This window comes from Chenopodium album, chromosome 11, assembly GCF_948465745.1.
Source record: "Chenopodium album chromosome 11, dcCheAlbu1.1, whole genome shotgun sequence".
NCBI lineage: Eukaryota > Viridiplantae > Streptophyta > Magnoliopsida > Caryophyllales > Amaranthaceae > Chenopodium > Chenopodium album.
Genome location: NC_137844.1, coordinates 28,995,939 through 29,021,983, shown reverse-complemented (window position 1 = coordinate 29,021,983; position 26,045 = coordinate 28,995,939). Strand labels below are relative to the sequence as shown.

The following is a 26,045-nucleotide window of genomic DNA, read 5'->3' as shown; positions in this document are numbered from 1 at the left end:
CCTTATGTATCCTAGGGAGAAATAGTGATGCCTCGCTTTTACGTAGCCCATCACTACTCTCAATAGGTTGGTAAGTGTTGTTTTGGAATAGCAAATTTTACACAATATTTTAGGGACCTAGGGTTTTTATGTTGGTTGATTTAAGTGAACTTAATTAATCATCGCAACATTCGAAATCCTAAACATGCATCTAACACATAATTCATATATAATCATAAATATGTATCGAAAACATAAATAATTGATGCATTTGGAACTAGCATGACCCCTTGAGTCTTCGAGGGTCGTCATTTGCAACTTCATGGTTTCGTCTTCCAAGAACCTCCATCTTCAAGACATAACCAAAATAATGCAAATAACAGTATCTACGATTAGGAATAATCTAAATATTAAGGTACAAAAATACTCAACGGTTTGCAGACCGTGTTTAGATTTACAAAAATACATGACGAAACGCAGTCCATATTTTCTATCCTAATCGGGCCCCACTAGTTGTCATTTTTATAAAACCTATGTGAGAATATACATTCCATTCATCCATTCAGTATTTGAGAATGGCCCATGCATTTAACAACGATAAACAAATAACAATGCACAAACACGCGTAAACTAGTAGCTAAATTAGGTGGTTAAACCGATTAACGCGTCTAATTAAAACTAGCGAAAATTGTTTAACCGATTATGTAATTTAGCGCAATTAAAATTGAAGCTCCCACTAAATTCCGCATCCATCTTAATTAATCCAATTAATTAAGCCGATAAACCCAAAATCTTTGCCAAAATAAAATTTTGCAAGTGCCGCTCAAAACTGAGCCCTAGCCTCCAAAATTTTAATTAAAGTTAATAATTATAGTTAAAATAATTAAAATAAATAAACGGCTAAAATGCAAATGAACATAGACTTAAAACCGGGGCTTAAGTGCCAAGTGTGAGGTTGTGCGCATCGTGCCGCAAGCACGCAGCGCACCCCACACACACTGCCTGCTGTTGCACCAAGCAGTGCACGCACGCACAGCCCGCACCGAGGCAGCAGCATGCGCGTACGCCCGCAGCATGCTGCTGCCTGGCTGCTGGTGCTGGTGTTGGGCGCACCAGCCACGCAGCTTGTGTGACGCGCACCAAGCGCACCCATGCCAAGGCAGCCGCATGTAGGCTGCTTAGCAGCTTGGCTGGCCGAGGGTGGTGCGGCCTTGATTTGCGTGCCACACTCTCGGGATTAATTTCGAATATTTGCATGACTTAATTAATTAATTTCAAATTAATTTTAGAATTAATTTAATGAGAAAAATGAAAATTATAAGAAGTCCAAATTAAATAAATTCATCCAAATGCCCAAAACCAAAATTATTCCCAAGAACTATTCTTTAATAAAATTGGTTCAACTTGATGCAATAAAATGAATAAAGCTATTCTCACTGTTAATTTAATTAATTTAAATTAATTATGAGATTTGACAAAAAAAAAAAACGGGAGTTGGAATTATTAACACAAAATTCAAGTAAAGAATCCAACTTTAACTTGTGAATCCTTGAAAAATTAAATCTTCCAATATGAAGATAAATGAAATTTCTATCACAAGATTGAAACTTTATGATTCCAATCAACTTGTAAATGATTAAATCAAAGGCAGATGATATACATAAAATTGTTGTATGTGGTCCTAACATCCATCACCTATAAAAATTCGCCACATCAGCACTATCCAAAAAAATAAGAGGGAAAAATCGGGGGGAAACAATTCATCCACTATGGAGCCATATTGCAACTTGAGTGGGAATCTTTTTGGGTGAAATTGTTGGCACCATGAGCATTAATTACAATAGTATTTTTTTCTGAAAATTTAATCCATAAATATAGGATAATATTTCAATATTTTTACAGTTAAAAAAAGGCAAGAGAAGATAACAAACCACCGGAAAAGATGACAAAATCCACTAACGCCGACAAATTTTCCGGTTAAGTATCAAAATACTTGAATTTGCAAGCTTGTTCAATCCAAGTTAAAGAAAATCGATTTTGTTCAATAATCAACCATGTCCTGCAAGTTTAATTGTATTTAATTTTTCTTTCATCCACCATATATCTAGGTTTTTCAGATTAGGATCAAAATTTATGTACATAATATAGAATTAGTTAAAATATTTCAAATCAACAGTTTTGTTTGGGCTTTAGTACACATTTAAGGCCGGTCTCCGTACTCTAATCGTGGAGTCAGATTACTCAAACCTCGTTGATCTTCTACAAGCAAAATCTATTGAATGCTGTGCTACTCAAGTGGTGTGAATGACATTGTAGCCTTGGCTAGGACTTTTAATTACTGTTGCTTTTATTTTGCTCATAGAACTTGTAATAAAGTGGCCCATTCTATGGCAACAAAGTAGCTTTATCTTTTGGGGAGGATTTGATCTGGATGGAGGATGGTCCTCAGGAAGTTGTAATGTCTGATTTGTCAGACAAAGCTCTCTTTTAATAAATTTGGTTCGGCTTTTGTCAAAAAAAATTTAAAATATGTCTTTATATACAATTAATCTTATGTCATTTTTTTCATTTCATCAGCTTTTGACGAAATTCTAAACTTCTATAGAACTTGATGTTGGAATATTTCCAATAATTATGTTATGTGTGGGAGGCTATCCCACATGGAAAGAATAAGAAGGCGATGTATTGTTTATATTGTAAACAATTGGGTATGAGTTATGAAATGGGCTAAGTGGTGTTTTGGACAAGTGGGCTAAGTGGCTTATATATATTTATAATCAAAGACTTAGCACTTAGCACTTGGCCACTTGACACGGACACGGAAATAAAAGCCTAATACGATAATTTATTTTTATCGTTTTATTTAACTCTGATTATTTAATTAAATATTATTTTATAATTAATTAAATGTTAATCGAATAGTTACCATTATCATAACTGCTTGTTCTTATCCTTTCATGTAACTGTCAAATTTGATCAATAAAAGATCAATTCTGGTTGATTGAACGATCATCCAATTCTTCTCCCCCTTTCTCTGTTTTCCTCAAAACTCTAGGGACTCATGATCCTTAGTACTAAACGCTCTTGAGTGTATAATCTTTGTATCCCAAAAACGTGTTCATCATAGCCTTGTTAGTACGGTGGGGCGAATAACGTTTTTAGGAAAGTGTTCTTCGTACACGCCTAGATCCATTGTTTCTTTTTGTAGTTCCAATTAAATTACACCAACAATCTAAAAACGTTATTTCTGAAATATGGCATCAACAATGAAAGCTACGAACTTTGTCAAACTTGACAGGTTCAATGGAGGCAATTTTAGGCAGTGGCAGAAGAAGGTTCACTTCTTGTTGACAACCCTCAATGTGGCGTATGATCTGACTCAGGAAGTACCACAAGAGGTTAAGAATGAAACCGTGGCTTAGAGTCGGGCAAGACTGAAGCATGAAAACGACAATTACATCTGTCACGGTCACATACTCAATGCCATGGAGGATACTCTATTCGATACCTATTTGAATGTTACCAGTGCGAAGGAATTATGGGAGATGTTAGAGTCCAGATACATGAAAGAAGATGCTACAAGTAAGAAATTTATTGTTTCCTAATGCGATTCCTACATGATGAAAGACATAGGTCAGTTATGGAACAGTTCCATGAAATTAAACGAATTCTTGGTCACTTTAAACAGCATAATATGAATATGGATGAATCTATTGTTGTTTCTAGTATTGTTAATAAATTACCCCCTTCTTGGAAGGATTTCAAGCATAGTTTAAAACATAAGAAAGAAGATATTTCTCTTGAAGAACTTACTAACAATCTTCGTGTTGAAGAGGAATTTCGTAAACAGGAAGACACTAAGGAATAGCATGTTTCTAGTGTTAATGTTGTAAAAACTGGAGAATCCAGTAAGGTACAAAGCAAGAAGAGAAAGGGCAAACCGAACAAGCAAAATCAGAAAAATATGAAGAAGAAACAATGCTGGAATTGTGGCAGCCCTGATCACTTCAAGAAATACTGTCCGAAAAAGAAGAACAAAGGGAACAAGCAGAACACGGGTAGGCGAAACACAAGTGGGCAGAAAATTTTTGAGAAATAGGATGTTTTTGTTGCTGTAATTTCGGAAGTCAATATGATTCAAGATGACAATTCTTGGTGGATTGATTCCGGTGCAACAAAGCATGTATGCAAGGACAAGTCGCTGTTTGCTTCTTATGTTCCTATGGAAGAAGGAACGGTCCTATACATGGGAAATTCGTCCACCACCCAAGTGCTTGGAAAGGGCAGTGTTGTGATTGAGTTTACTTTTGGAAAAATTCTGACTTTGAATGATGTTTATCATGTTCCTGAAATTAGGAAAAATCTTGTATCGGGTAGTCTTTTGAAACCGTTTTGGTTTTAAGCTTGTGTTTGAATCTGATACTTTTATCATCTCTAAGGGTGGGGTATTTGTAGGAAAGGGTTATCTTCATGATGGCATGTTTAAGCTGAACATTATTAATAAAGTTGTTGTTAATTCTGCTTATTTGCTTGACTCTTTTTCAGTATGGCATCATCGTTTAGGACATGTTCATTTTAAACGCATGAATGATATGGCTAATCTGAACTTAATTCCTTATGTTGGCAAATGTAATGAAAAGTGTAAAACTTGTATGGTTACTAAAATTACGAGGCAGTCTTTTCCTTCCATTCAAAAAGAATCAAATTTGCTTGATCTTGTACATAGTGATTTATGTGAAATGAATGGAGTTATTACTAACGGTGGGAAAAGATATTTCGTGACCTTTATAGATGACCATTCTCGTTTTTGTTATGTTTATTTGCTACATAGTAAGGATGAGGCACTAGACAAATTTAAGATTTAAAAACCTGAAGTAGAATTGCATTGTGAATCTTTTATTAAGTGCTTAAGATCAGATAGGGGAGGAGAATATTATAATCCTTCATATTTCCAATCTACTGGAATTGTTCATGAACTTACGGCACCCTACACACCACAACAAAATGGTGTGGCCGAGAGGAAAAACAGGGTTCTAACTGAAATGGTTAATGCAATGTTGTCTGTTTCAGGATTAGAACACGGTTTTTGGGGTGAAGCAGTCCTAACTGCTTGTCACATTTTAAATCGGGTTCCAAATAAGAGAAATAAGAAAACTCCTTATGAACTTTGGAATAAAAGAAGACCTAACTTGACATACTTGAAAGTGTGGGGTGTAGAGAAATTGTTAGAGTTCCTAAACCTAAAATAAAGAAACTAGGTGAAAGAGGAATTGAGTGTATTTTCATTGGTTATGCCATGCATAGTAAGGCATATAGATTTGTAGTAATTGAGCCAAATAGTTTTATTTCAGTTAATATTGTCATTGAATCTAGAGATGTTGTATTTGATGAAAATAGGTTCACTTCAATTCCTAGGCCTAAGGACTTAGTTGTAAACACCCTGTTGGAACAAGCTAGTGAAGCTCCACAGGAAGTTAGGCAAAGTAAAAGGATTAGAAAGGCTAAAGATTTTGGACCAGATTTTGTAACCTTTCTAGTGGAAGGATTAAGAGAAACAATTTGTGATTCTGTTCCTTTATGTCTAAACATAGAGGATGATCCTTTGAATTTCGGAGAGGCTATGAAGTCTCCTGATGCAGCTTTTTGGAAAGAAGCGGTAAATGACGAAATAGATTCGATCATGGGTAATAAAACCTGGAAATTGGTGGATCTTCCACCAGCTTGCAAACCAATTGGTTGCAAGTGAATTTTCAAAAGAAAAAGAAAAGTCGATGGTACAATCGAAAAATTCAAAGCACGGTTGGTAGTGCAAGGTTTTACACAAAAAGAAGGGATTGACTACTTTGATACCTATGCTCCTGTAGCTAGGACAAGTACAATCAGGATGCTTCTTGCGTTAGCTTCTATCCATGGTTTGGTAATTCACCAAATGGATGTAAAAACTGCTTTTATAAATGGTGATTTAGAAGAGGACATTTACATGAAACAACCCGAAGGGTCTGTTATTCTAGGACAAGAGCACAAGGTCTGCAAGTTAAATAAATCTTTGTATTGACTAAAGCAGACACCAAAACAGTGGCATCAAAAATTTGATGGAGTTGTTCATGGGTACGGTTTTTCCATTAATGATGCAGATAAATGTGTTTACACTAAGTTTAATGGAAATAAGGGTGTCATCATATGTCTTTACGTTGATGACATGTTGATTTTTGGTACTGACATTGATGAGTTTGAAAATACCAAAGGGTTTCTATCTGAAAATTTTTCCATGAAAGACATGGGAGACGCAGATGTTATTCTTGGAATAAAAATTTCAAGGAATGCTAATGGGTTGTGTTTGTCTCAATCACATTACATTGAAAAGGTGTTAAGGAATTTGATAACTTTGAATGCAAACGTGTTTCTACACCTTTTGATCCAAGCATTAAGCTCACAAAGAACAAGGGAACTCCAATCTCTCAATTGGAGTATGCAAGAGTAATAGGCTGCTTAATGTATGCTATGACATGTACAAGGCCGGACATTGCTTTTATTGTTGGTAAACTAAGTCGGTTTACAAGTAATCCAAGTGATGCCCATTGGCATGCTGTAAGAAGAGTGCTTAAGTACCTAAAGAAAACAATTAATTTTGGACTATGTTTTTGTGGTTATCCTTCAGTTTTAGAAGGGTATTCGGATGCTAGTTGGATTACTAGTGGTGATGATCATGCTTCCACAAGTGGATGGATTTTTACTCTTGGTGGGGGTGCTATTTCTTAGGGTTCCAAGAAACAAAGTTGATTGGCAGATTCAACTATGGCTGCTGAATTCATAGCTTTAGCTTCTTCGGGCAAAGAAGCAGAATGGCTAAGAAATTTTTTGTATGATATGCCCTTGTGGTCAAAACCTATGTCACCTATCTCAATTCATTGTGATAGCGAAGCAACATTGGCAAGGGCATATAGTTAAGTTTACAATGGTAAATTAAGGCATATTGGTTTACGTCATAGTTATGTTAAAGGTCTTATTCAAGATGGAGTCATAACAGTGGATTTTGTGCGCTCAAGTCAAAATTTGGCCGATCCTTTGACTAAAGGACTTGCAAGAGATTTGGTTAATAAAACAAGTGAAGGGATGGGTCTAAAGTCCATTGTGATCACCAATGATGGAACCTCAACTTGACACTCGTGATTACCCTCGAGTCTTAAGTTCAATGAGTCAAAGTACGTTATTTGTGTGGTTGTAGAGCACTAATCATTGTATTTTCATCCCGAGAATTATAGTGCTTTTATTAATTCCCATTTGTATTAAAGTAGGGTGAGCATAGGTCTTAATAAACTTCAAATAGAATTTATTTGAATTGTAATATAAGTATTGTAATATTTCAGTATTTTATTTATTATAATGTGGTGCTTATATATTCAAATATTTCTCTAATAATACTTTAATGGGAGTATTGTGAAGTTTACCTAAGTGAGCGTAAAGTTTGGCCGCTTTAAGGAGTTTTAGAACTTTTAACTCCGAGGCGCTCATGATTGGATACATGACACATGGCCTTTTAAATATGTTGGCTCTTTACTAGATTTTAAGGGGATTGAAATCTTGTGTGTAATTTGGATTTAATTAGTCAAAGGGGATCACCGGTTCAAAGCATAGTCTACCATGTCATCCTGAATATTTGAAAACAAATTTACTAAGTAAGGGTTCAATCGTAAGACACCTTTATTTATGCATAAGGTTTCCAGAGTTTCCATTAATTTTTGAAATGGTGGGGGATTGTTGGAATATTTCCAATAATTATGTTATGTGTGGGAGGCTATCCCACATGGAAAGAATAAGAAGATGATGTATTGTTTATATTGTAAACAATTGGGTATGAGTTATGAAATGGGCTAAGTGGTGTTTTGGACAAGTGGGCTAAGTGGCTTATATATATTTATAATCAAAGACTTAGCACTTAGCACTTGGCCATTTGACACGGACACGGAAATAAAAGCCTAATACGATAATTTATTTTTATCGTTTTATTTTTAACTTTGATTATTTAATTAAATATTATTTAATAATTAATTAAATGTTAATCGAACAGTTACCATTATCATAACTACTTGTTCTTATCCTTTCATGTAACTGTCAAATTTGATCTATAAAAGATCAATTCTGGTTGATTGAACGAGCATCTAATTCTTCCTCCCCCTTTCTCTGTTTTCCTCAAAACTCTAGGGTCTCATGATCGTTAGTACTAAACGCTCTTGAGTGTATAATCTTTGTATCCCAAAAACGTGCATCATAGCCTTGTTAGTACGGTGGGGCGAATAACGTTTTTAGGAAAGTGTTCTTCGTACATGCCTAGATCCATTGTTTCTTTTTGTTGTTCCAATTAAATTACACCAACACTTGATTAATAAATCATATGTCAACAATTATATCTAATAATCTGATATACATGTCGTGATTGTAGTTGTTGTGATGTCCCTGTCTCATCCAATGTTTGTTATTTTTTAAGTAACAATAACATTTTCTTTAGTAACTAATAGCTAGATATCAAAATCAATAAAGAAATATCCCTAATTATTTCGTATAATTATATTTATTTGTAAAATAGTAGTGGAAAATTGTTCACCCAGTATATATCCGAGTTTAATTGTTAACAAAGCTATGCTTTCGTTAGATATTGTGTTCGAACATTTCGCCAAACTTGAAACCATGTATGATTATTGGACATAGGCAAAATTATATGCTTAATGAAGGGATCGAACTTGAAACCATGTATGATTATTGTACTTTTTGTCATCATTGTTAACCAAAATTACTGAATTATTAACAAATATTGCGAGATGCACCTTGTAACATTTTGCAAATTTATTGTATTGGCCTTTTGTGATATACTAATAAGATCAGTTGTTACAAATTAATATGGTTTTGTTACTAGAAAACACTCAAACATACTAAAATGTCCACATTGTAGTGTTATTTAATAGGTGCATAGTTACCAAATATTGATTTTAAAATTAAATAAAAATGTGTTAGATAGAATAGATGAAAAGAACTTTATGTATTATATTATAAATAAAAGGTTAGCATGGTAAAAATAAAAGATGTAATATACCTATGACCTTATGATATCATATTTTTGTGTCAAAAAAATATGATATCATATTTTTACGTTATGATCATCTATTATATTAAACCATAAACCATATACACATCCTCCTCCCTCTCCAAGTATTATTCTTGTTCTTAGTCTTCTTACCCATGATGCAATATTTATTTAAAATAAAAAATTATTATTCTAACATATATATATATATATATATATATATATATATATATATATATATATATATATATGTAAACTTAGGAATTCAATTACACGATTTGTTAAAATTATAAACACTGTTCCATATTCATAGGGGAAATATAACCTTATTTATTTAATTTATTAACTTAAGTTGTGAAATTTCATTTTGCAATAAGCAAAACAACTTTGTCAACTAATATTGTGCAATAGTAAAACATTGTCGGAATTTAATCAAATTTAATATAACTAATTGTTATCTAATTCGATGTTTATTATTAATGATGTGAAACAAGATTGCTATTAACTTGATTCACTTTCCTTATGTTACTAAATAATTTGTTTGTGTTACTGAATAATCTACTGCTCGTACTGTTACTAAATAAATGGCTTGTGTTAGCAAATAATGTGCTTGTGTTACTAAATAAATTAGTAAATTATATAATTAACAATTAGTAAGCTAGTAAAATAAAGTGAAATAAATAAATAAAATAATAATAATAAAATAATAATTAATCGATTGTATCTAGAGGGGTAGGGGCCAGATTGTATCTCGGCTCCCCACTAATTTCTTCTAAATCGATCGACTTTGTAAATTTTTTATGAAATAATAATAATAATAATAATAATAATAATAATAATAATAATAATAATAATAATAATAATAATAATAATTTTGTAACACCTTCGACATCGTTTTGAGGAATTGCGCCTATATCAATTACACGATTTGTTCAAATTATAAACATCGTTCCAATGTTCATAAGTGAAAGATAACCTTAGTCAAATTATAAAGGGTAAATTGGTAACTTTGAAATTAAGTTACAATTACGTACAATATTCAAAGTTTGCTAAATTATTGAGAAATTTATTCATTATATCAATTTATTACTAATAATTACTGTTGACATTGAAATTTTGTTAATTATTAGGTTTCAGATATATGTAAATAAGGAGATAATATCAAAAAATATAAAATATTTATCTTTAGAATCTCGTAGAATATATGATTATTATCTTATAAACTACTCTACGACTCTCTATATAAAGAGGGTCAAATCTAGGGTTTAATTAGGCTCAGATGGAATAAGTCACAAAGACTCCATCTCCTCCCTACCAAACATTGTAGGTACATAGTATGGATTAAGCCGACAAGGCCCCATACTATAAACAATATCAAAACCCTAGCCCTTTGGAGAGAGGAATCAAGAGATAATTGTTCCCGTATATTTTTCTACCTCTTTAATTATATATTGCAGGTTTGAATTTTTATGGTTTACAATTACATGTTTACAATTTTTTTGGGGTTTTCTTGTTACTAAAAAAGTTTATTTATAAATTATAACTTACTCATCACAAATTTTAAATTAACGTACACTTGTTGTATGACAGAAGACTTTTGTCTATATTTGTTACTAACTTTGCAAATATCAATTTGAGGGTAAGGAATTTTTTTTTAAAAAAGTAACCTTTGTTCTTGCGTGCAATCGAACTCGGAGATAATATTTCATTATTGCAAATTTATGTTCGGCGCTATATTAGTAACCAAGATTGCGGGATAAACACCATATCAACATTTGTAGAAAATTCTTTTTATAATAAGTATAGCTACGTTGGTTTAAGATATTTAGTTACTAAGCATAACTGATTGTGTTACTAAATAATTTGCTTGTGTTACTAAATAAATTAGTAAGCTAAAGTGTTTGATATTATTGGGGGTTTTCTGCCATTTCCGCCGACCTTATACATTTTTCAGCCATTGTTGAGGTCCTTCAACTCTCCATTTTTTTTTACCAACGAATATGACTATCGCTACTCTTGTAACTTAAATAATTATTGTAATTCTACACAAATTCCAAATTCAATAGAGAATAGGAAGAAGAAGTAGATGACCAACTTCAAAAGTTCAAACACCAATTTCAATTGTGGTAGACGATTAAATGACGAAGATTATCTCAATTAAACCACAAACTATAGTACACTTTATCTTTTACAAATAATCACACAACGATTATTTATTTAATTGGAATATACTTTGTTTGAAATGGGAAAATTTGAAAAATAAAAGCTTTGTGTATGACTTAAATTCAAGCTTTAAACACGAAAACCACATAAAAGTAATTTCATGGCAAAATGGCCGAAGAAACCAAGGGAAGAGGATGACATTCCATGTTTGTCATTCCATGGATGAAAAAATGAACAATTTTAAAAAAAAAAATAAAATAAATAAATAAAAGTAGCATTGAAAATGACACAAATTTTAAAATTCAAAGTTTAGGTTAAACCTGAAATGTATTTGAAATTCAAATGAGTTTTCAACTTTAGTGGATTTTGGGGCCCATTTCACCAACCAATTAAATGTTGCCATGTCACTTTGTATGTGGGGACCACATACAATGGTTGTATGTGTAGCTTTTTCCTAAATCAAAAGTTCAACAAAATTCATGGAATTTAGTAACTCAAAGTTCCAACCACTTAAAACAATTAAAGATTGGATCTTTAGTACTTAGAAGCCTCAAATAATAAATTTTTCACACTTAATGCAATAGATTTGCAATTATGTGAAAATTTTATCAATCTTTCAAGCACTAATTACTACAAAGTAACCATGCTTAAAGAGGTCAAAAAATGCAAAAACATTAAGGAAAGAACCAAATACATAATCACCATAAAAATATGCCATTAAGATTCAAGGTTAAAAGATTTAAAACATTTCGTCAAAAACAAAAAACCCTCGAAAAAAGGCATTTCTGGTCGGATTTTGGCTTTTTCACAGATCTAAAAGGATTGAAAAGTTTCTAGAACGTTGTTTTCACCCAAAATTCACTATTTTTTGGGCAAAAATCTAGGTTTGGGGCCAAAAATCACATTAAAACAGGATTAAAATTAATAAAACCAAGCTACTAATCTAATTAGTAACATAAACCAGAAAAATAAAATCATAAAAAACATCTTGAAAATTTTTGTAATAAAAATAAATGAGTAAGGCTCCGATACCGCTGTTGGGTTTCGATGAGTCCGACTCACCGCGGAAATAAAACCCGAGCCCATGGAATACTCACAATTAATATAACTAAAGACATAAATAACAAGATTAAGGAAAAGACTAAAATTACCCTTGAAGCGTGCTATGCTCGACCACCGCAGCTCTTACTTGAGAAAGCCAAGTCTCACAAAGGGCGATGACCTCCGATGGTATCCACCCACAACGCGACCCTACCAGTCTACTACTTGGAGGTTAGCCAAGTCTTACCAAAAAGACTACCCGGGTAACTAATGAGCTTATAGGTTTTCTCTTAAGTGGAGATGCCTAATTGAGCTCTTACTTAAGTGAGTTATCCCAATTCCCAAGTGGGATATTTATAGGGAAACTCAAGTGAGAATCCACTCTCCCATCAATGTGGGAGAGTTGGTAAAATCAATTTTCTCCTTTTATTTTTAAATCAAAAACAAAAGAAAATAGCCAACAACTAATTAATCAACAAGTGCCATTCTAAGAGAAGGGGTTAGTTAAGGACCACAAGGGAAGGGGGGGACCAATACATGATCCCCAAGGCTCCCAAGAGAACCGGCCAACACTCCCCACATGGCCCAACCAATACGCACCAGCTGGCGCTACCAGCCTTGGGCGCCAAGGCTGCCCAGCTGGCTGCCTGGCCCCTTGGTTAGGCACGCTAGCTACTCGCACAGTCCAGAAGCAAGCGCCAGCACGCCATGCATTGCTGCGGGCTGTTGTGCGCTACTGTCTGCCTTCCCCGCACCAGCCAGTAAGCACAGCTAGCAGTGCCAGCACGTTAACGCGTTGCTTACTAGCTGGTGCTGTTAGCTCGCTGCTGCTTGCTTGGGCATGCTAGTGATGGTACGCCAGCATGCCGTACCACCTAGCCAACCATGCTAGGCTCGGCTTGGTGCGCATGCTAGCCACCGTTGCTATACCAAATGCCCCTAGCACTGGGTTTGCTCGGTGCATTCCAATGCTAGGGGTATTCCAGTAAATTTTTTATTAATTAGTGAATTTACCGTCTCGTCTCTTATTAATTCGACTCGACTTGCGACGGTCGGATTTCGACACTCCTAGCTCGATTTCCGACGTCTAAATATTTATTACTCGAGCGACTCATTAATTCCTTCTGAATTAATTCGTCGTGTCGGATCGTTAGTTGCTTGGGTGTGACTCGAAGGGTTTAGTTAAGATTAAGATGTAATATTAATTATATATTAATATTACTGATCAAAAGCTACCTCCACCTAGGAATTCTGATTACTTGAACTTACTGAATAAATAGCTTTCCAATAGCTCCGAACCCTCTATCGGAATAATACACTTGTTCGAAGGATACCATTCCTATCACTAGGTTTGACTTCGAAATTATATTCTGAAAGTTCGGTTGCCCACTTTAAGAGTCTCCCCAAAGCGTCCATTTTTTGTAGGGCTTTCTCCAATGGGTGATTCGTAAGAATCTAGATTATGTGTGTGTCAAAGTATAGCTTTAGCTTTCTTGCTGTTGTTATTACTGCGAAAGCTAGCTTTTCTACCAGTGGGTATCTTTGTTCAGCGTCAGTTAACATATGACTTAAAAAGTACACCGGCTTCTGTTGCTTGTGCCTACCACGAGAACCGATCCTATTGTCTGTACTGAGGTCGAAATGTATAGCTGGAGCATCTTACTTTGCTCCGGGTTGATCATAGTAGGGAGCTTGGTTAGGTGCTCTTTGATCCCTTCAAAAGCTTTCCTTTCTACCTCACCCTATTTGAATTTTCTGTTCCCTTTCAGCAGCTGGTAAAATGGCAATACTTTGTCAACTGGTCTGTGCTTCCATTCTCCTAGTTAGGCGCATAATGTCTTTAATACATTTAGGCTCTGGGATATTAAGAACTGCTTCTAGCTTTTTGGGGTTGGCATTAATAATTCCTCTTTCACTCACCACGAAGCCTAAATATTTCCCGAAAACACATTTTTTCGGGTTCAGCTTGATATGATACTTATTTTAATGTGGCGAATGTTTCATCAACTCTAGGATGTGTCCTGCCTGCGTGATGCTTTTGACAATCGAGTCGTCAACATACACTTCTACGTTTTTCCCCTTCTGATGAATGAACATCCTATCCATTGTCTTCTGGAATGTGGCTCTTGCATTCTTCATCCCAAAAGGCCATAGCCATGTCATTGTACACTCCGCCTTCAGTGATGAATGTAGTTTTCTGTCTATCTGGTTTGTGTAGGCTGATCTGGTGATATCCCAATAAAGCAGCCATGAAGCTTAGTAATGCGTGCTCACTGGTCGCATCCGCTAACTAATCAATTCACGACAGCGGGTAACATTCTTCCAGGTATGCTTTGTTAAGATCTGTGAAATCAACGCACATCCTCCACTGACCATTTGCTTTCTTAACCATGACCACATTAGCAAGCCACTCCGGATAATCACAAGGTGCAATGAACTCGGCTTCTTGCAACTTGTCCACCTCTTCTTGAATGGCCTGATTCTTTTCTATGGAGAAACTTCGTTTTTTCTACTTAACTGGTCTAAATTCCTCCTTCACATTTTGCCTGTGAACCATAACTTCCTGATCAATTCCAGGCATTTCATCTGCTGAAAATGCAAAGATGTATGTGTTTTTTATTAATAATTCTATGAGATTCACCCGAACTTTGAGCTTAATGTCTTTTCCGATCTTTACTAAACTATAATCATCTCCCTTTGTGAGCTCGATCGTTTCATGCTCGCTGCTGGGTAATGGTTTGGCTGCTTCCTTATTTGCAGGATCAAAGTTATCCATCGCCAGCTTTTGCTTATTGTTTTACCTGTGGTATTTTTCTCGTCTTCTCTTTCTCGACTTCTTTTCGCTTTGATCCTTCGGCTTTCCCTCCGAGCCGAATAGCAACTTTACTTTGGTTGGCTGCTTCAAGGAGGTTATTTAGCACTATTGTGATGGTTTCGGACTCCCCCTAAGTTTTGCGGATCTTCCATTGTTGGTTGTGTATGCCATAGCGAGGTGATAAAGTGGAGACCACCCCACCTATATTATGAATGAGTGGTTTTCCCATGATCACATTGTAAGGTGATCTGAAGGTAAATTTATTACCAAGAACTCAGCCCCGACATCATGTCGCCTAGACCCTTCCCCTACACGAACTCACAACTCCATTATTCCCTCTTGGATGAGACTTGATCCGTTGAACCCGTTGACTTCATAACTCACTCTTTTCAAGTCCTTCCTATCTAATTTCAGCTCCTTGAACGCACTAATGTATATTATGTTGGCTGAACTACCGCCATCAATCAATACTCTAACCACTTCCTAATTCGCAATTCTCACCGTGACTACCAGAGGATCATCGTGAGGATAGAATATGTCTATTTGGTCATACTCGTCCAAAATAGCCCGCGGCTGCAGGGGTAGTGGTGGCCATATGCACTTTTCATTGTAACCTATTTGGTGAATCATCACTCGTAAGTTGGCTCTAGCTTTATTCATTGTTCCTCCATGCACTAGCCCACTGTTGATTATATACACCCGGCCCTCTGGTCTACTATCTCGCTCCCTACCTTCAGACAGGTCTTTCTGACCTTTTCTACGGTCATTTCCAGATTTATCCTCTTCTCTTTGCCGGCTAAAGTCAGTGTACTGTTTGAACTGGTTTGGGTACCCACACCGGACTAAGTCCTCTATGTTATTTTTCAATTGTGTACACTCATCGGTGGTATGCCCGTGGTCCCTGTGAAAGTCGCACTACTTGCTGGAGTTACGATTTCTATTCACCATTCTGGGTGGCCTCTGCCATTTATCATCATCTTTGTTCACGCGGAAGATGTGAGAACGTGAATGAGTGAGTGGAGTATATTGATCGACCTTCCGCTCGTGCTCCTCGTTTTTTGTCAGATCTCTTGATTCCCACTGACCTATCTGCATCTCTTTGGTCTTCTCATTAAATGACTTCTTAAAGCCGTTTACTCGCTGCATGGTCTGCATCCGACAAATTGGAAATATATTAGAATCAAGGGACAGCAAGGAGGGCAAGGATGTCATCGAAGTTTAGTGTGTCGACTCCTCTAACCGACTCCCTATCCTTGGGGGAGATGGCCCTCAACATGGTCTTTGCAAGAAGCTTGATATTTGGCTTTTAGGGGGTATCTGCACATTCAACACTTCGTAAGTAGTTGACGTAAATCCGGCCAAAGGACCAGGTGTCTTCAGAAGTACTAGGCGACTGTTGATTGAACTTTATCCTACATGGATAAGGCAAAGGGTTAAAAGCATTAATACCTCCGACATCCGACTCTTCCCTCTCGAAAGAGGCCTTGCCCCCACCAGCAGCCATCCTCTCGTTCGGATTTTTGGTCCTAAAGGCCACCTCCCGGTCCTTAGAAAGCTTCCTTCCCCCCGCTGCTGAGCTGACAGTAGCGCCGAGTGGACTTTTGCCACTCTTTGACACCCCATGGCCGTCCGACTTTCTCAAGGCCTCCATTCCTGATGGTGATTTCCCTCCAGTTGTGGGGTGGAAGCCATATCCTGCCTTGGTCTTCCCAAGTTTGTGAGCAACATGTTGGGTTTTGATGAGTCTAACTCAACGCAGAAGAAAACCCGAGCCAAGACCACACTCACAATTAATATAAACACAAGATATAATTAACTTAAACAACAAGAATTAAGGAAATATTAATACCGTTGACGCATGCTTCGCTCTCAACAAGAGCTCTTACTTCGGAAAGCTTTTAGCTTCGCTCGCATGAAGACCTCCAACGGAAGTCCACCCACAACATAACCCCGATAAGGTCCAATGCTTAGAGGTTAGCTAAGCCCGACCTAATACAAAAATATCCCACATAGAAAGAATGTTGAATTCATACCTTAGTTAAATAAACTAAGGAATAGCAAAGTAACAAGTGTCACATGGTTAGGTGAGGACCACTTCCTCACTTGCTCCCCAAAGAAACTCACATGCATTGTGATCTAACCATGTGGCACCAAACCTTGAGCCCCAAGTTGGGTTTGGTTGGGCCGCCACCTTTTGGCCCATGTCCATGACCCGCCACCCGGGTCCGCGGCCCGTTTCCACATGGCATTGCCAATGTGGCACGCTGCCATGTGGCGCGTTTCCACTAGGTGGCTGCCAATGTGGCACGCCGCTACCTATGCGCGCTACAACCTAGGCGCGCCGCCACCATGGTGGCTGCCACGTGGCGCGCTTCTATTTGGCGCGCTTCCCTAGCCTTTCGCTCGGCTAGGGTTTTTACTTGTTACTTGAAACATTTTCCCGTCTCGCCAATTCCTAAATTTTGGAATCTGACGTATTTGTTCACAATACTCGAGCGACTCATTAATTCCTTTCGAATTAATTCGTCGTGTCAGTTCGTTAGTTGCTTGGGTGTGACCCGAAGGGTTCAGTCAAGATTAAGTTGTAATATTAATTATACATTAATATTACTGATCGGAAGCGGCCTCCACCTAGGCATTCCGACCACTTGACCTCACTGAATAATTAGCTTTCTAATATTTTCGAACCCTCTATCGGAATAATACACTTGTTCGAAGGACACCATTCCTATCAATCTCCCACTTGTCCTTCCGGACAAGTGCGCATTTAGTGTATAGCCTTTTTCCTATGTCGCTGAATGTCTCTTCATGAACTATAAGGTAAGATTTATTCGTCATCCTTATTATGTCCAGAAGTGTTTCTCAATCTCGAGTCCGACTGTTAATAATTAGATGATTTCTAAAATCCATCCGAGCATGGCCATGCATTTTTACAGTCTCACTATTCGAGAGGCCTTGTAAACAACAAAGACATCTTCCCTATTTTTGTAGGGAACATTCCCAGTCTTGTAATGTAGCTTCTCTTACTAAGAGGACCTAGCCGCCCGAGTGTTGCCATTATAATCTCCTTTTACGGCAGACGTTTGACAACATCAAAGCGAACTAGTACTCAAACAAGAGAACTCACAATACTCATGGTGGAGGAAATAGGTTCCGATAGCCATAATGAGTAGTATACTTATGACGATTTTAAATTATCTTAAAGTATTCTCATAGGTCGATCCAGTATGGTTATAAACCAATACCTGTGCAAATGATTTATGACAATCATGCCTTGTAGCACAAGAAACGGTGCAATAAATCAAACTACACACTAATCTCAAGTGGTCATTAATCATCCACCGTTTAAATGACCTCAATTAAGGATAATTTTCGATTATAATATTCAATGTTCACTTAATAGGTGTTTCGTTATCAAGACTGGTCTTGATACCCTATTTTGAATATTCTCATAATCAAATGGACTCATTATTTAATCCTAAACCATAATTAAATAGAAAACGGAGTGATAAAATTGCATAAAATTTTAAATTACTCCAAAACCTGAATGGTTCATCTTATGATAAATGGATTTTTTGAATTTTTTTTAGAGTAACACTCTTTATAAAATATTTATAGAAATCAAACCTATATCTAATATGCTTGATTTCTTTCATGCAATTGTGAATGTTGTCATTCACTTATTGCATAGGTTTAGTTATAATTACTTTGCTAATCTTAGCATCTTCATTACTGATCACTTTCATAATAAGATGATAAAATTTGAGAGTGTCATGTATTATATGTGATTTAAGATTTATTGTCCAAGTGATGGCTTCTACTCATTTTCATGATTGAGATCTTCAACTTGACAACCCATAATCATTAACGTTCAACAATGAACTTTCCATAGAACATCTTCTTTATTATTGCCTTTAAGGCAACAATATTCTCAACATATATTTTAATAGACTTCCTGATGATGCTTTGCTTGGGTTTCACTCCAAACGGCTCACAATGATTTAGGATACCCTAATCACTTGTGATCATGGAAATTTACCTTAAATTCCCGCACATTACACATGGATGCACGTCCATGTTACCATTCTTAAGCCACGACTCATTGTTAGCTCGTGGTTATAAACGGCTTCCTTATTAAGGATTAATCCTTGTTAAGGTTTGTGCTTGCAACATCAATTCTCAAATTGTATTTGTTTCCACAAGTCAAGAACTCATCCTGTTACTTATCCAAGTACTTTGGATGTTCTTGGCCATAATCTAACGATCTATTACATAGATTCAGGTTGATTGGTACTATATACATACTTCACATGCTTTAAGCAAGTAAGTCGTGTGACGATTCCATATCGTAGCGTACATGATGGATTTAATTATAGAATGATTCTCAATCTTTTTCCACCCACGTTACATTTTAGCTCATCCAGTTTCACTGAGTCTTGCTAAACTGTTTGCTATGTGATATGGTTGAAAGTCTCTACTAGAATCTTTCTTGTTTGACTTAGTATTTGCCTAGCTCATACTTAGTTCAAACATTTACTTAGTTTTATACATATGGGTTGAAAGTCTTTCAAAGTCCTTCAATTCATGTTTAACACGGTAAATTCCTTTACACGTTCAAACATTTTATTAAGTCTATACAATAGATCTTAATACCCAATATGTACTAAGTATCGTATTTTGCTTGGTAGTTAATTTATAACAGAGTTCGTAAACTTCTTGTTGGACACTACAAGATTTACTCTTGCTTCCACTAAACTTCTTATTCATAAGAATTTTCTATGTTTCTTCATAAGTCAATCTATTTATTAACTTTATGAGAAAACACGTTCCAATTCCTTTATGCAGTGCTTCCTTCAATCCCATAATGGATTTCTTGAGCTTGCCTTCAAATCTAGCATTATTTAGATTTTCAAAACCCTTAGACTATTTTCATAGTCACTTCCAAAATCCTATTTTAGGAAGACGGTTTTGTTATCTATTTTGCCATATTCATATGTGCAATTTTGCTAGAATAACCACGAAAAGACTTGAGCATTCCGATTCGTGAATAGGTTTTTATTAAAATCAACTCCGTGAATTTAATTATATCCTTTTCAACCAATCTAGCTATGTATGCATATACATTTCCACATTTGTTAGTTTTCTCCTTGAAAAGTTATTTGCGATCGATGGGTCTTTCACCCCTCATGCAAATTGATCAAGTTTGGAATTTGGATTTGTCGTAGCTATCTTACAAGGCATTATTCCCTTACTATCTAATAATAAATAGTATGCTTGTATATCTTAGGTTTGTTTCTAACTTAATAGAAAATTTATAAGATTCAATCCAAAACTTTGATGAATTCTATACCTATACGGGGTTATTGCATCAAACACTGAGTTTCAAGGCTCTTCCAATGCCCTTTGATTATCTTGATCTTACTCCAACTTTTCAGAAGTTTTGCGAGTAATAAATTCTATTTTAAGACACTTGTAAAGTCCTTTTGAGTATTCTTGATCAAGTATTCTTACGAAGCCTTTTTAAGGTCTTCCGAGATTCTCAGTTCTGGTTTGTTTTTAATCTTGATGGTCATCGAGTTCATTTTCCTCCCACTTGTCATTTTGGAAATGTGTTACTTTCCAGAAAGACACCACTTAGAGAAACAAACATTGTGTTCTCAATTAGGTTGTAGGAGTAATGCCCGTAGTCTCACTTGAATACTTACAAAGAGACATGTATATTGTCTTTGGGTAAAAGTTCATTATGAAACAAACAGTTAGCTCCCACTTGAGCTATCTTAGCCTTTAATGAGCCATTAAGCTCCCACTGAACCACCTAGCTCTTGCTAAGCCGGTGAGCTCCCACTGAGTCACTTAGCTCCCACTAAGCCAGTGAGCTCCCACTGTGGCTAAGAGTTTTAGACATATACTTGAAAAGACGTTTAAAAGTTAATTCTATCCATAACTGAATATGGCGTCCTTTCTTAGCTCCGACATTTTTTTTAGTGTAACATTAGTCATTTGTGCAAATCTTTAAGAACTTTATAGGAAAGGATGTGATCCATCATTGTTCGAGTCAATTTTAAATGGCATCGAGGTCTCCATGAAGACACACTATGTTCTTTGTGGAGATATTTATGAAAATTTCAATTTCAAAACTTTGTGGCGGTCATGCTTGGCTCAAGCAAACATCGCTCAATCTAATCTAGACATTTTGATATCTTGCCAATTCGATTTTGTTCTTCATTGAACTCTTGAACTATTCAAGGTCAAGTTTGTTCACATTTGATGAATATAGCCATATTCTTTCAAATTCTTCGTGAAATGTTGAAGTAATTGAATCCTCTTTAGCTTTCAGAGTCAATTGTCTATACCAAGAACAATAGCTCTTTACTTTGTCGGTTTTTACCAAGTAAGACTTGCTTGTCTTGGAACGATTCCGAATCGATCAACTGTCAGGAGCCTATATACCCTTGAGTACGTTCTTGTTAATGTGACATTGCTAAAGATGTTCGAAACACAAATCAGGCCTAAGATTTGAACTTTGTGAGTTGTCATGTTAGGGAAATGTTTGTTTATAATCAAGCATTCTTGACTCATGGTTTAGACCACCATGCCATTCAAATAAATTTGTAACTATTTTTCTTTACTTTGAATGTGAGTCTTTTCGTGTGTTAACGGATTGTTTGCTGATTATGGAACATAATAACCATTTATTTGTTCCAGCCTTAGCTTAAAAGGTCTTTAAACAAAGCATACAACCTTACAACTGATGTAGCTCTTCTCGCTTCATTCTAAGCTTGTAAGTCAATAACTTAGCTTATCTTCAATAGTTTGAGGTCACTTTCAAAGTGTAACACTCAAGCAGTATTTGATACTTGTGAAGATAATGACTTGCTAAGTTAACACGAACTCTTTAGTAGAAATGGAATCTAATTCCTTTTATTTTTTTCCTCATTTCCTATAATTCTTATCATACTTTATCTCATAATCTTTCAGAATCATTTCTTTAAGAGTCTTTGACTTTTATACTTTGTTAGGCATAATTAAGCATCTAATGCGCCATATAACAAAGCTCCATCTTTTCCTTGAATTCGTACTTGAATTAATACATCACATCAATGAGTTGTGCTCACCAACGTATAAAGCGAAAAGATATGTTGGTTGTCAATCATTGACAATTTTGAGTTTCCAACTCAATACTTCATGTTTATCAAAACTACCTAGTATTTTGAATACATGATGTCCAATCGTCCTTTCAAACTTATAAAAGTCGTTTGTGAGAATTATATTTTAGAAATGCCTTTCCTTTTTTTAAGAACTATTGTACAAATATTCTACCTAGAATTATAGTTTGATTTGGAATTCTACAAATATAAGTGCAAAGTATAACCATTTATCAAGAAAATAACATAATAAGTTTGAAATTTAAAAGCATTCATGCAAATTTTAAATCTTATTATGCGTCTTATCCATGCATTAAATTTATCCCCATTTGGCGAGAATAAGGCGATTCCAAGACCCAAAATACAATGAGTGGTTAAGCATGCTTTGGCTTGTCTTAACACTCAATCTTATAAGGTAAGCAACTCTTTTCTCATGGCTCCAAGCCACTCATGGTTGGATAAATCGTCACATCTAATGCTTTCTCAACAACTTATCCACTTTGCCACGACATGTTAGGACTCCATCACTCATATCGTTGAGTATAACCAAAACCAACATGTATGCAATGTCTTTCTTTGGCAAACCCATCATCATACCTTACGTATCCTAGGGAATAATAGTGATGCCTCGCTTTGGAATACCCCATCACTACTCTCAATAGGTAGATAAGTATTGTTTTGGAATGGCAAATTTTACTCAATATTTTAGGGACCTAGGGTTTCTATGTTGGTTGATTTAAGTGAACTTAATTAATCATCCTAACATTAGAAATCCTAAACATGTATCTAACATATAAATCACACATATGTATAATTGTTTTGGGTGTTTTTGTCCCTCAGGAGAGTTACAACTCGAAGACTGGTCGGGAAGTGCCTGTACCTACAAAACAACGGAAACTCCGGGTGGGTAGAGCTCTTCCTCCAACGATCAAGTTAGAACGTGCTGGAGAAAGTAAAAAGTGCGGAAAAGGTAAAAGTGGGATCTTCTCGGATTCCGAGATCAGAGATTTCTCTAATGTGAGAGAAAAGTAGGTGATGTAATAAATGATTCAATATATCACAAAAATGGGGGAATATCTCCCTATTTATAGGGTCGTTGGGAATTGTTCCCTTACGTAGGTCATTTGACCTAGAGTTGATGGGCTGCCCGCGTTTTTGGTGGCTTTTTGGGAATTGGGCCTATGAAGGCCGCCATTCTTTCTCTTGACAGTGGATTCCACGTGTCATGCTACTATTGGCCTCTTTTGAACCAATTCTAGGTGGACACGTGTCTTGTTTTAAGTGGCCCACGTGGCGGGTCAATTTTCCCCAAAACATTTGCCCCTCATAGATGTGATGTGGCATGCCACATGGCATCTGTGACACTTGTCATTCAGCAATTGGTGGAACATATTTTACTGTTCTCCTTCTGGGAAAATTACCACGGTGCCCCTGGAATTACTCCTCTATAAATAAACATTTGCCCCTCTCCTTTTCGCTCATTTACGAAAAATCTTTGAGAGAATCTGAGAAAATCTTTGACTTTTCTTTAGAGAATGATTCCGCGTGCCGCTTGCTTTTTGCCGCTTGACTCAAACGGTTCGAACGACTTTCAGCAGTACGTTTCCAAGGTAACCGTATGCTCTTTCTCTCTCTTCTCATTTCCCTTTTTTCGCCTGTGTTTGCTTCCTTAGAAATGGTATCACAAACACACATGGCACGGCCTAGGATAGCTGTCAGTTGGTCACCTAGGACGGCTGAAATCTAGAACTAGGAGTGTCGCCTGTCCTGAACTGCACTCACCAACGAATCCGTCAGTGTCTGTGCAGGACACTGTGGCTAGGCCAAAAAGGACAACTCGACCGCCTAGTGATGAAGAGGACGAGATGAAAGGAATGGTTTCCTTCGAACAAGTGTATTATTCCGATAGAGGGTTCGGAATTATTAGAAAGCTAATTTTTCAGTGAGGTCAAGTGATCGGAATGCCTGGGTGGAGGTTGCTTCCGATCAGTAATATTAATGCATAATTAATATTACAGCTTAATCTTGACTGAACCCTTCGGGTCACACCCAAGCAACTAACGAGCCGAAGCGACGAATTAAATAGGAATTAATTAATAAGTCGATCGAGTAATTAATATTCAGACGTCGGAAATTCGATCTTGGAACGTCGAAACCGAGCGTCCCGAGTAAAAGACGAGACGTGAAAATAATAATAAATCAAGAAAGACCGAAATTCCCCTAGCATCGGAATGCCCCGAGAAAACCGAGTGCTAGGGGCATATGGTCTAGCAAGGTGGCTAGCAAGCGCACCAAGCCGAGCCTAGGCTAGCTGGTGGGTGCTAACGCACCATCGCTAGCAGCAGCAACACAAGCTAGCAATGCTAGCTAGCTAGCAGTGTGCTAGGGTGCTAGCACTGCTAGCAGTGTGTGCATGCTAGCACGCAGGGGCATATGGCCTTGCATGGTGGCTAGCATGTGCACTAAGCCGAGCCTAGGCTGGCTGGTGCATGCTAGCGCACCAATGCTAGCATCGCATTGCTGGGCGCTACCTTGTGCGTGCATTGGCTAGCAGCCATGCCGCAGTAGCAAGCCGCAACAGCTAGCACGCTAGGCACGCCAGCCCGCAGCAGCTAGCAGCAGCATGGCTGGGCCATTACGTGTTGCCTAGCAAGCTGGGCTTCGGCGTAGCAGCCCGCAAGCAATGCGTGGCTTGCTAGGCCATGGCAGTTGGTAGCCCGCACCAATGTACGAGGCATGCTGGCAGGCTGCAGCTAGCAGCCCGCACTTGGTGCGTGGCTTGCTGAGCCGTAGCACATGCCAGCCCACCTTGGGTGCCTTGGTGCCCAAGTGTGGGTGCCACATGGCGCAAAATAAATAGGAGTTGGGGCATTGTGGTGGCCGGTTTTGGGAGAGGGAGTGGGGAGAAAGTTTGGTCCCCCCTCTTCCAAATGGTCCTCACCTAATCTCCCACATGAGCTTGCCAATTGTTGATTTATTACTAGTTTGATTATTAATTTTATTTTAGCTTTAAAATAAAATGGGAAAATCAAATTCTCCCACATTGATGGGAGAGCTTTTCACACTCATGATTTTCCCTATAAATACCCAAGTTGGGGTATTGGAAAAATCACTTGAGTTAGAGTTGAAAAAGGCATCACTAGTTGTGAAAACCTTTGAACACAAGAGTTGAAAAAGGCATCACCTTTGTGAAAACCTTTGAACTCAATTACTCGGGTTTCGGTCGGGCCTTGCTAACTCCAAGGCATTGGACCTATTCGGTGTTCGAGTTGTGGGTGGACTTTCGTTGGAGGTCGTCGTATTTTCGAGGCTAGCTTTCGAAGTAAGTGCCCCTCGAGGTCGGGCGAAGCACGCATCAAAGGTATAGTTATTATCTTAATCTTGTCATTAAGTTAATTATGTTTATGGTTTTATTTATTGCGAGTGCGGTCTTGGTTTTGGGTTTGTTTCCGAGGTGAGTCGGACTCACCAAACTCCAACATCGGTATCAGAGCCTCGCTCGTTTATTTTTAAAATCATATTATTTTTCAAGGTGTTTTATGGCTTAATTTTTCTGGTTTTAAGTTGCTAATTAGATTAGTAGCTCGTTTTATTAATTTTAACCTCGTATTAGAGCTGACTTCAGCTCCCGAACCCAGATTTCAACCCAAAAATAGTGAATTTTGGGTGGAAAAGGCCTTTTACCCTTTTAGGACTCAGTTTTTTGCCAAAAAACGACCAGAAGTGCACTTTTAGAGGGATTTTTCATTTTGACAAAAACTTTTAAGTCTTTCTAACCTTGAAAATTAATTGCATATTTATGGTGGTTATGTAATTTGTTCAT

At 36.8% G+C, this 26,045-nt stretch overlaps 1 protein-coding gene across 1 annotated transcript; it reads left to right on the top strand.

The window, feature by feature from the left end:
- Positions 1-4,111: 4,111 nt before the first annotated feature.
- LOC145566502 (uncharacterized) lies at positions 4,112-6,460 on the top strand. Its single transcript, XM_081625904.1, has 5 exons — positions 4,112-4,352; positions 4,435-4,608; positions 4,897-5,061; positions 5,331-5,635; positions 6,044-6,460. The coding sequence occupies exons 1-5, from the start codon at positions 4,112-4,114 to the stop codon at positions 6,458-6,460; spliced, it is 1,302 nt and encodes a 433-aa protein (XP_081482030.1).
- Positions 6,461-26,045: the final 19,585 nt, after the last annotated feature.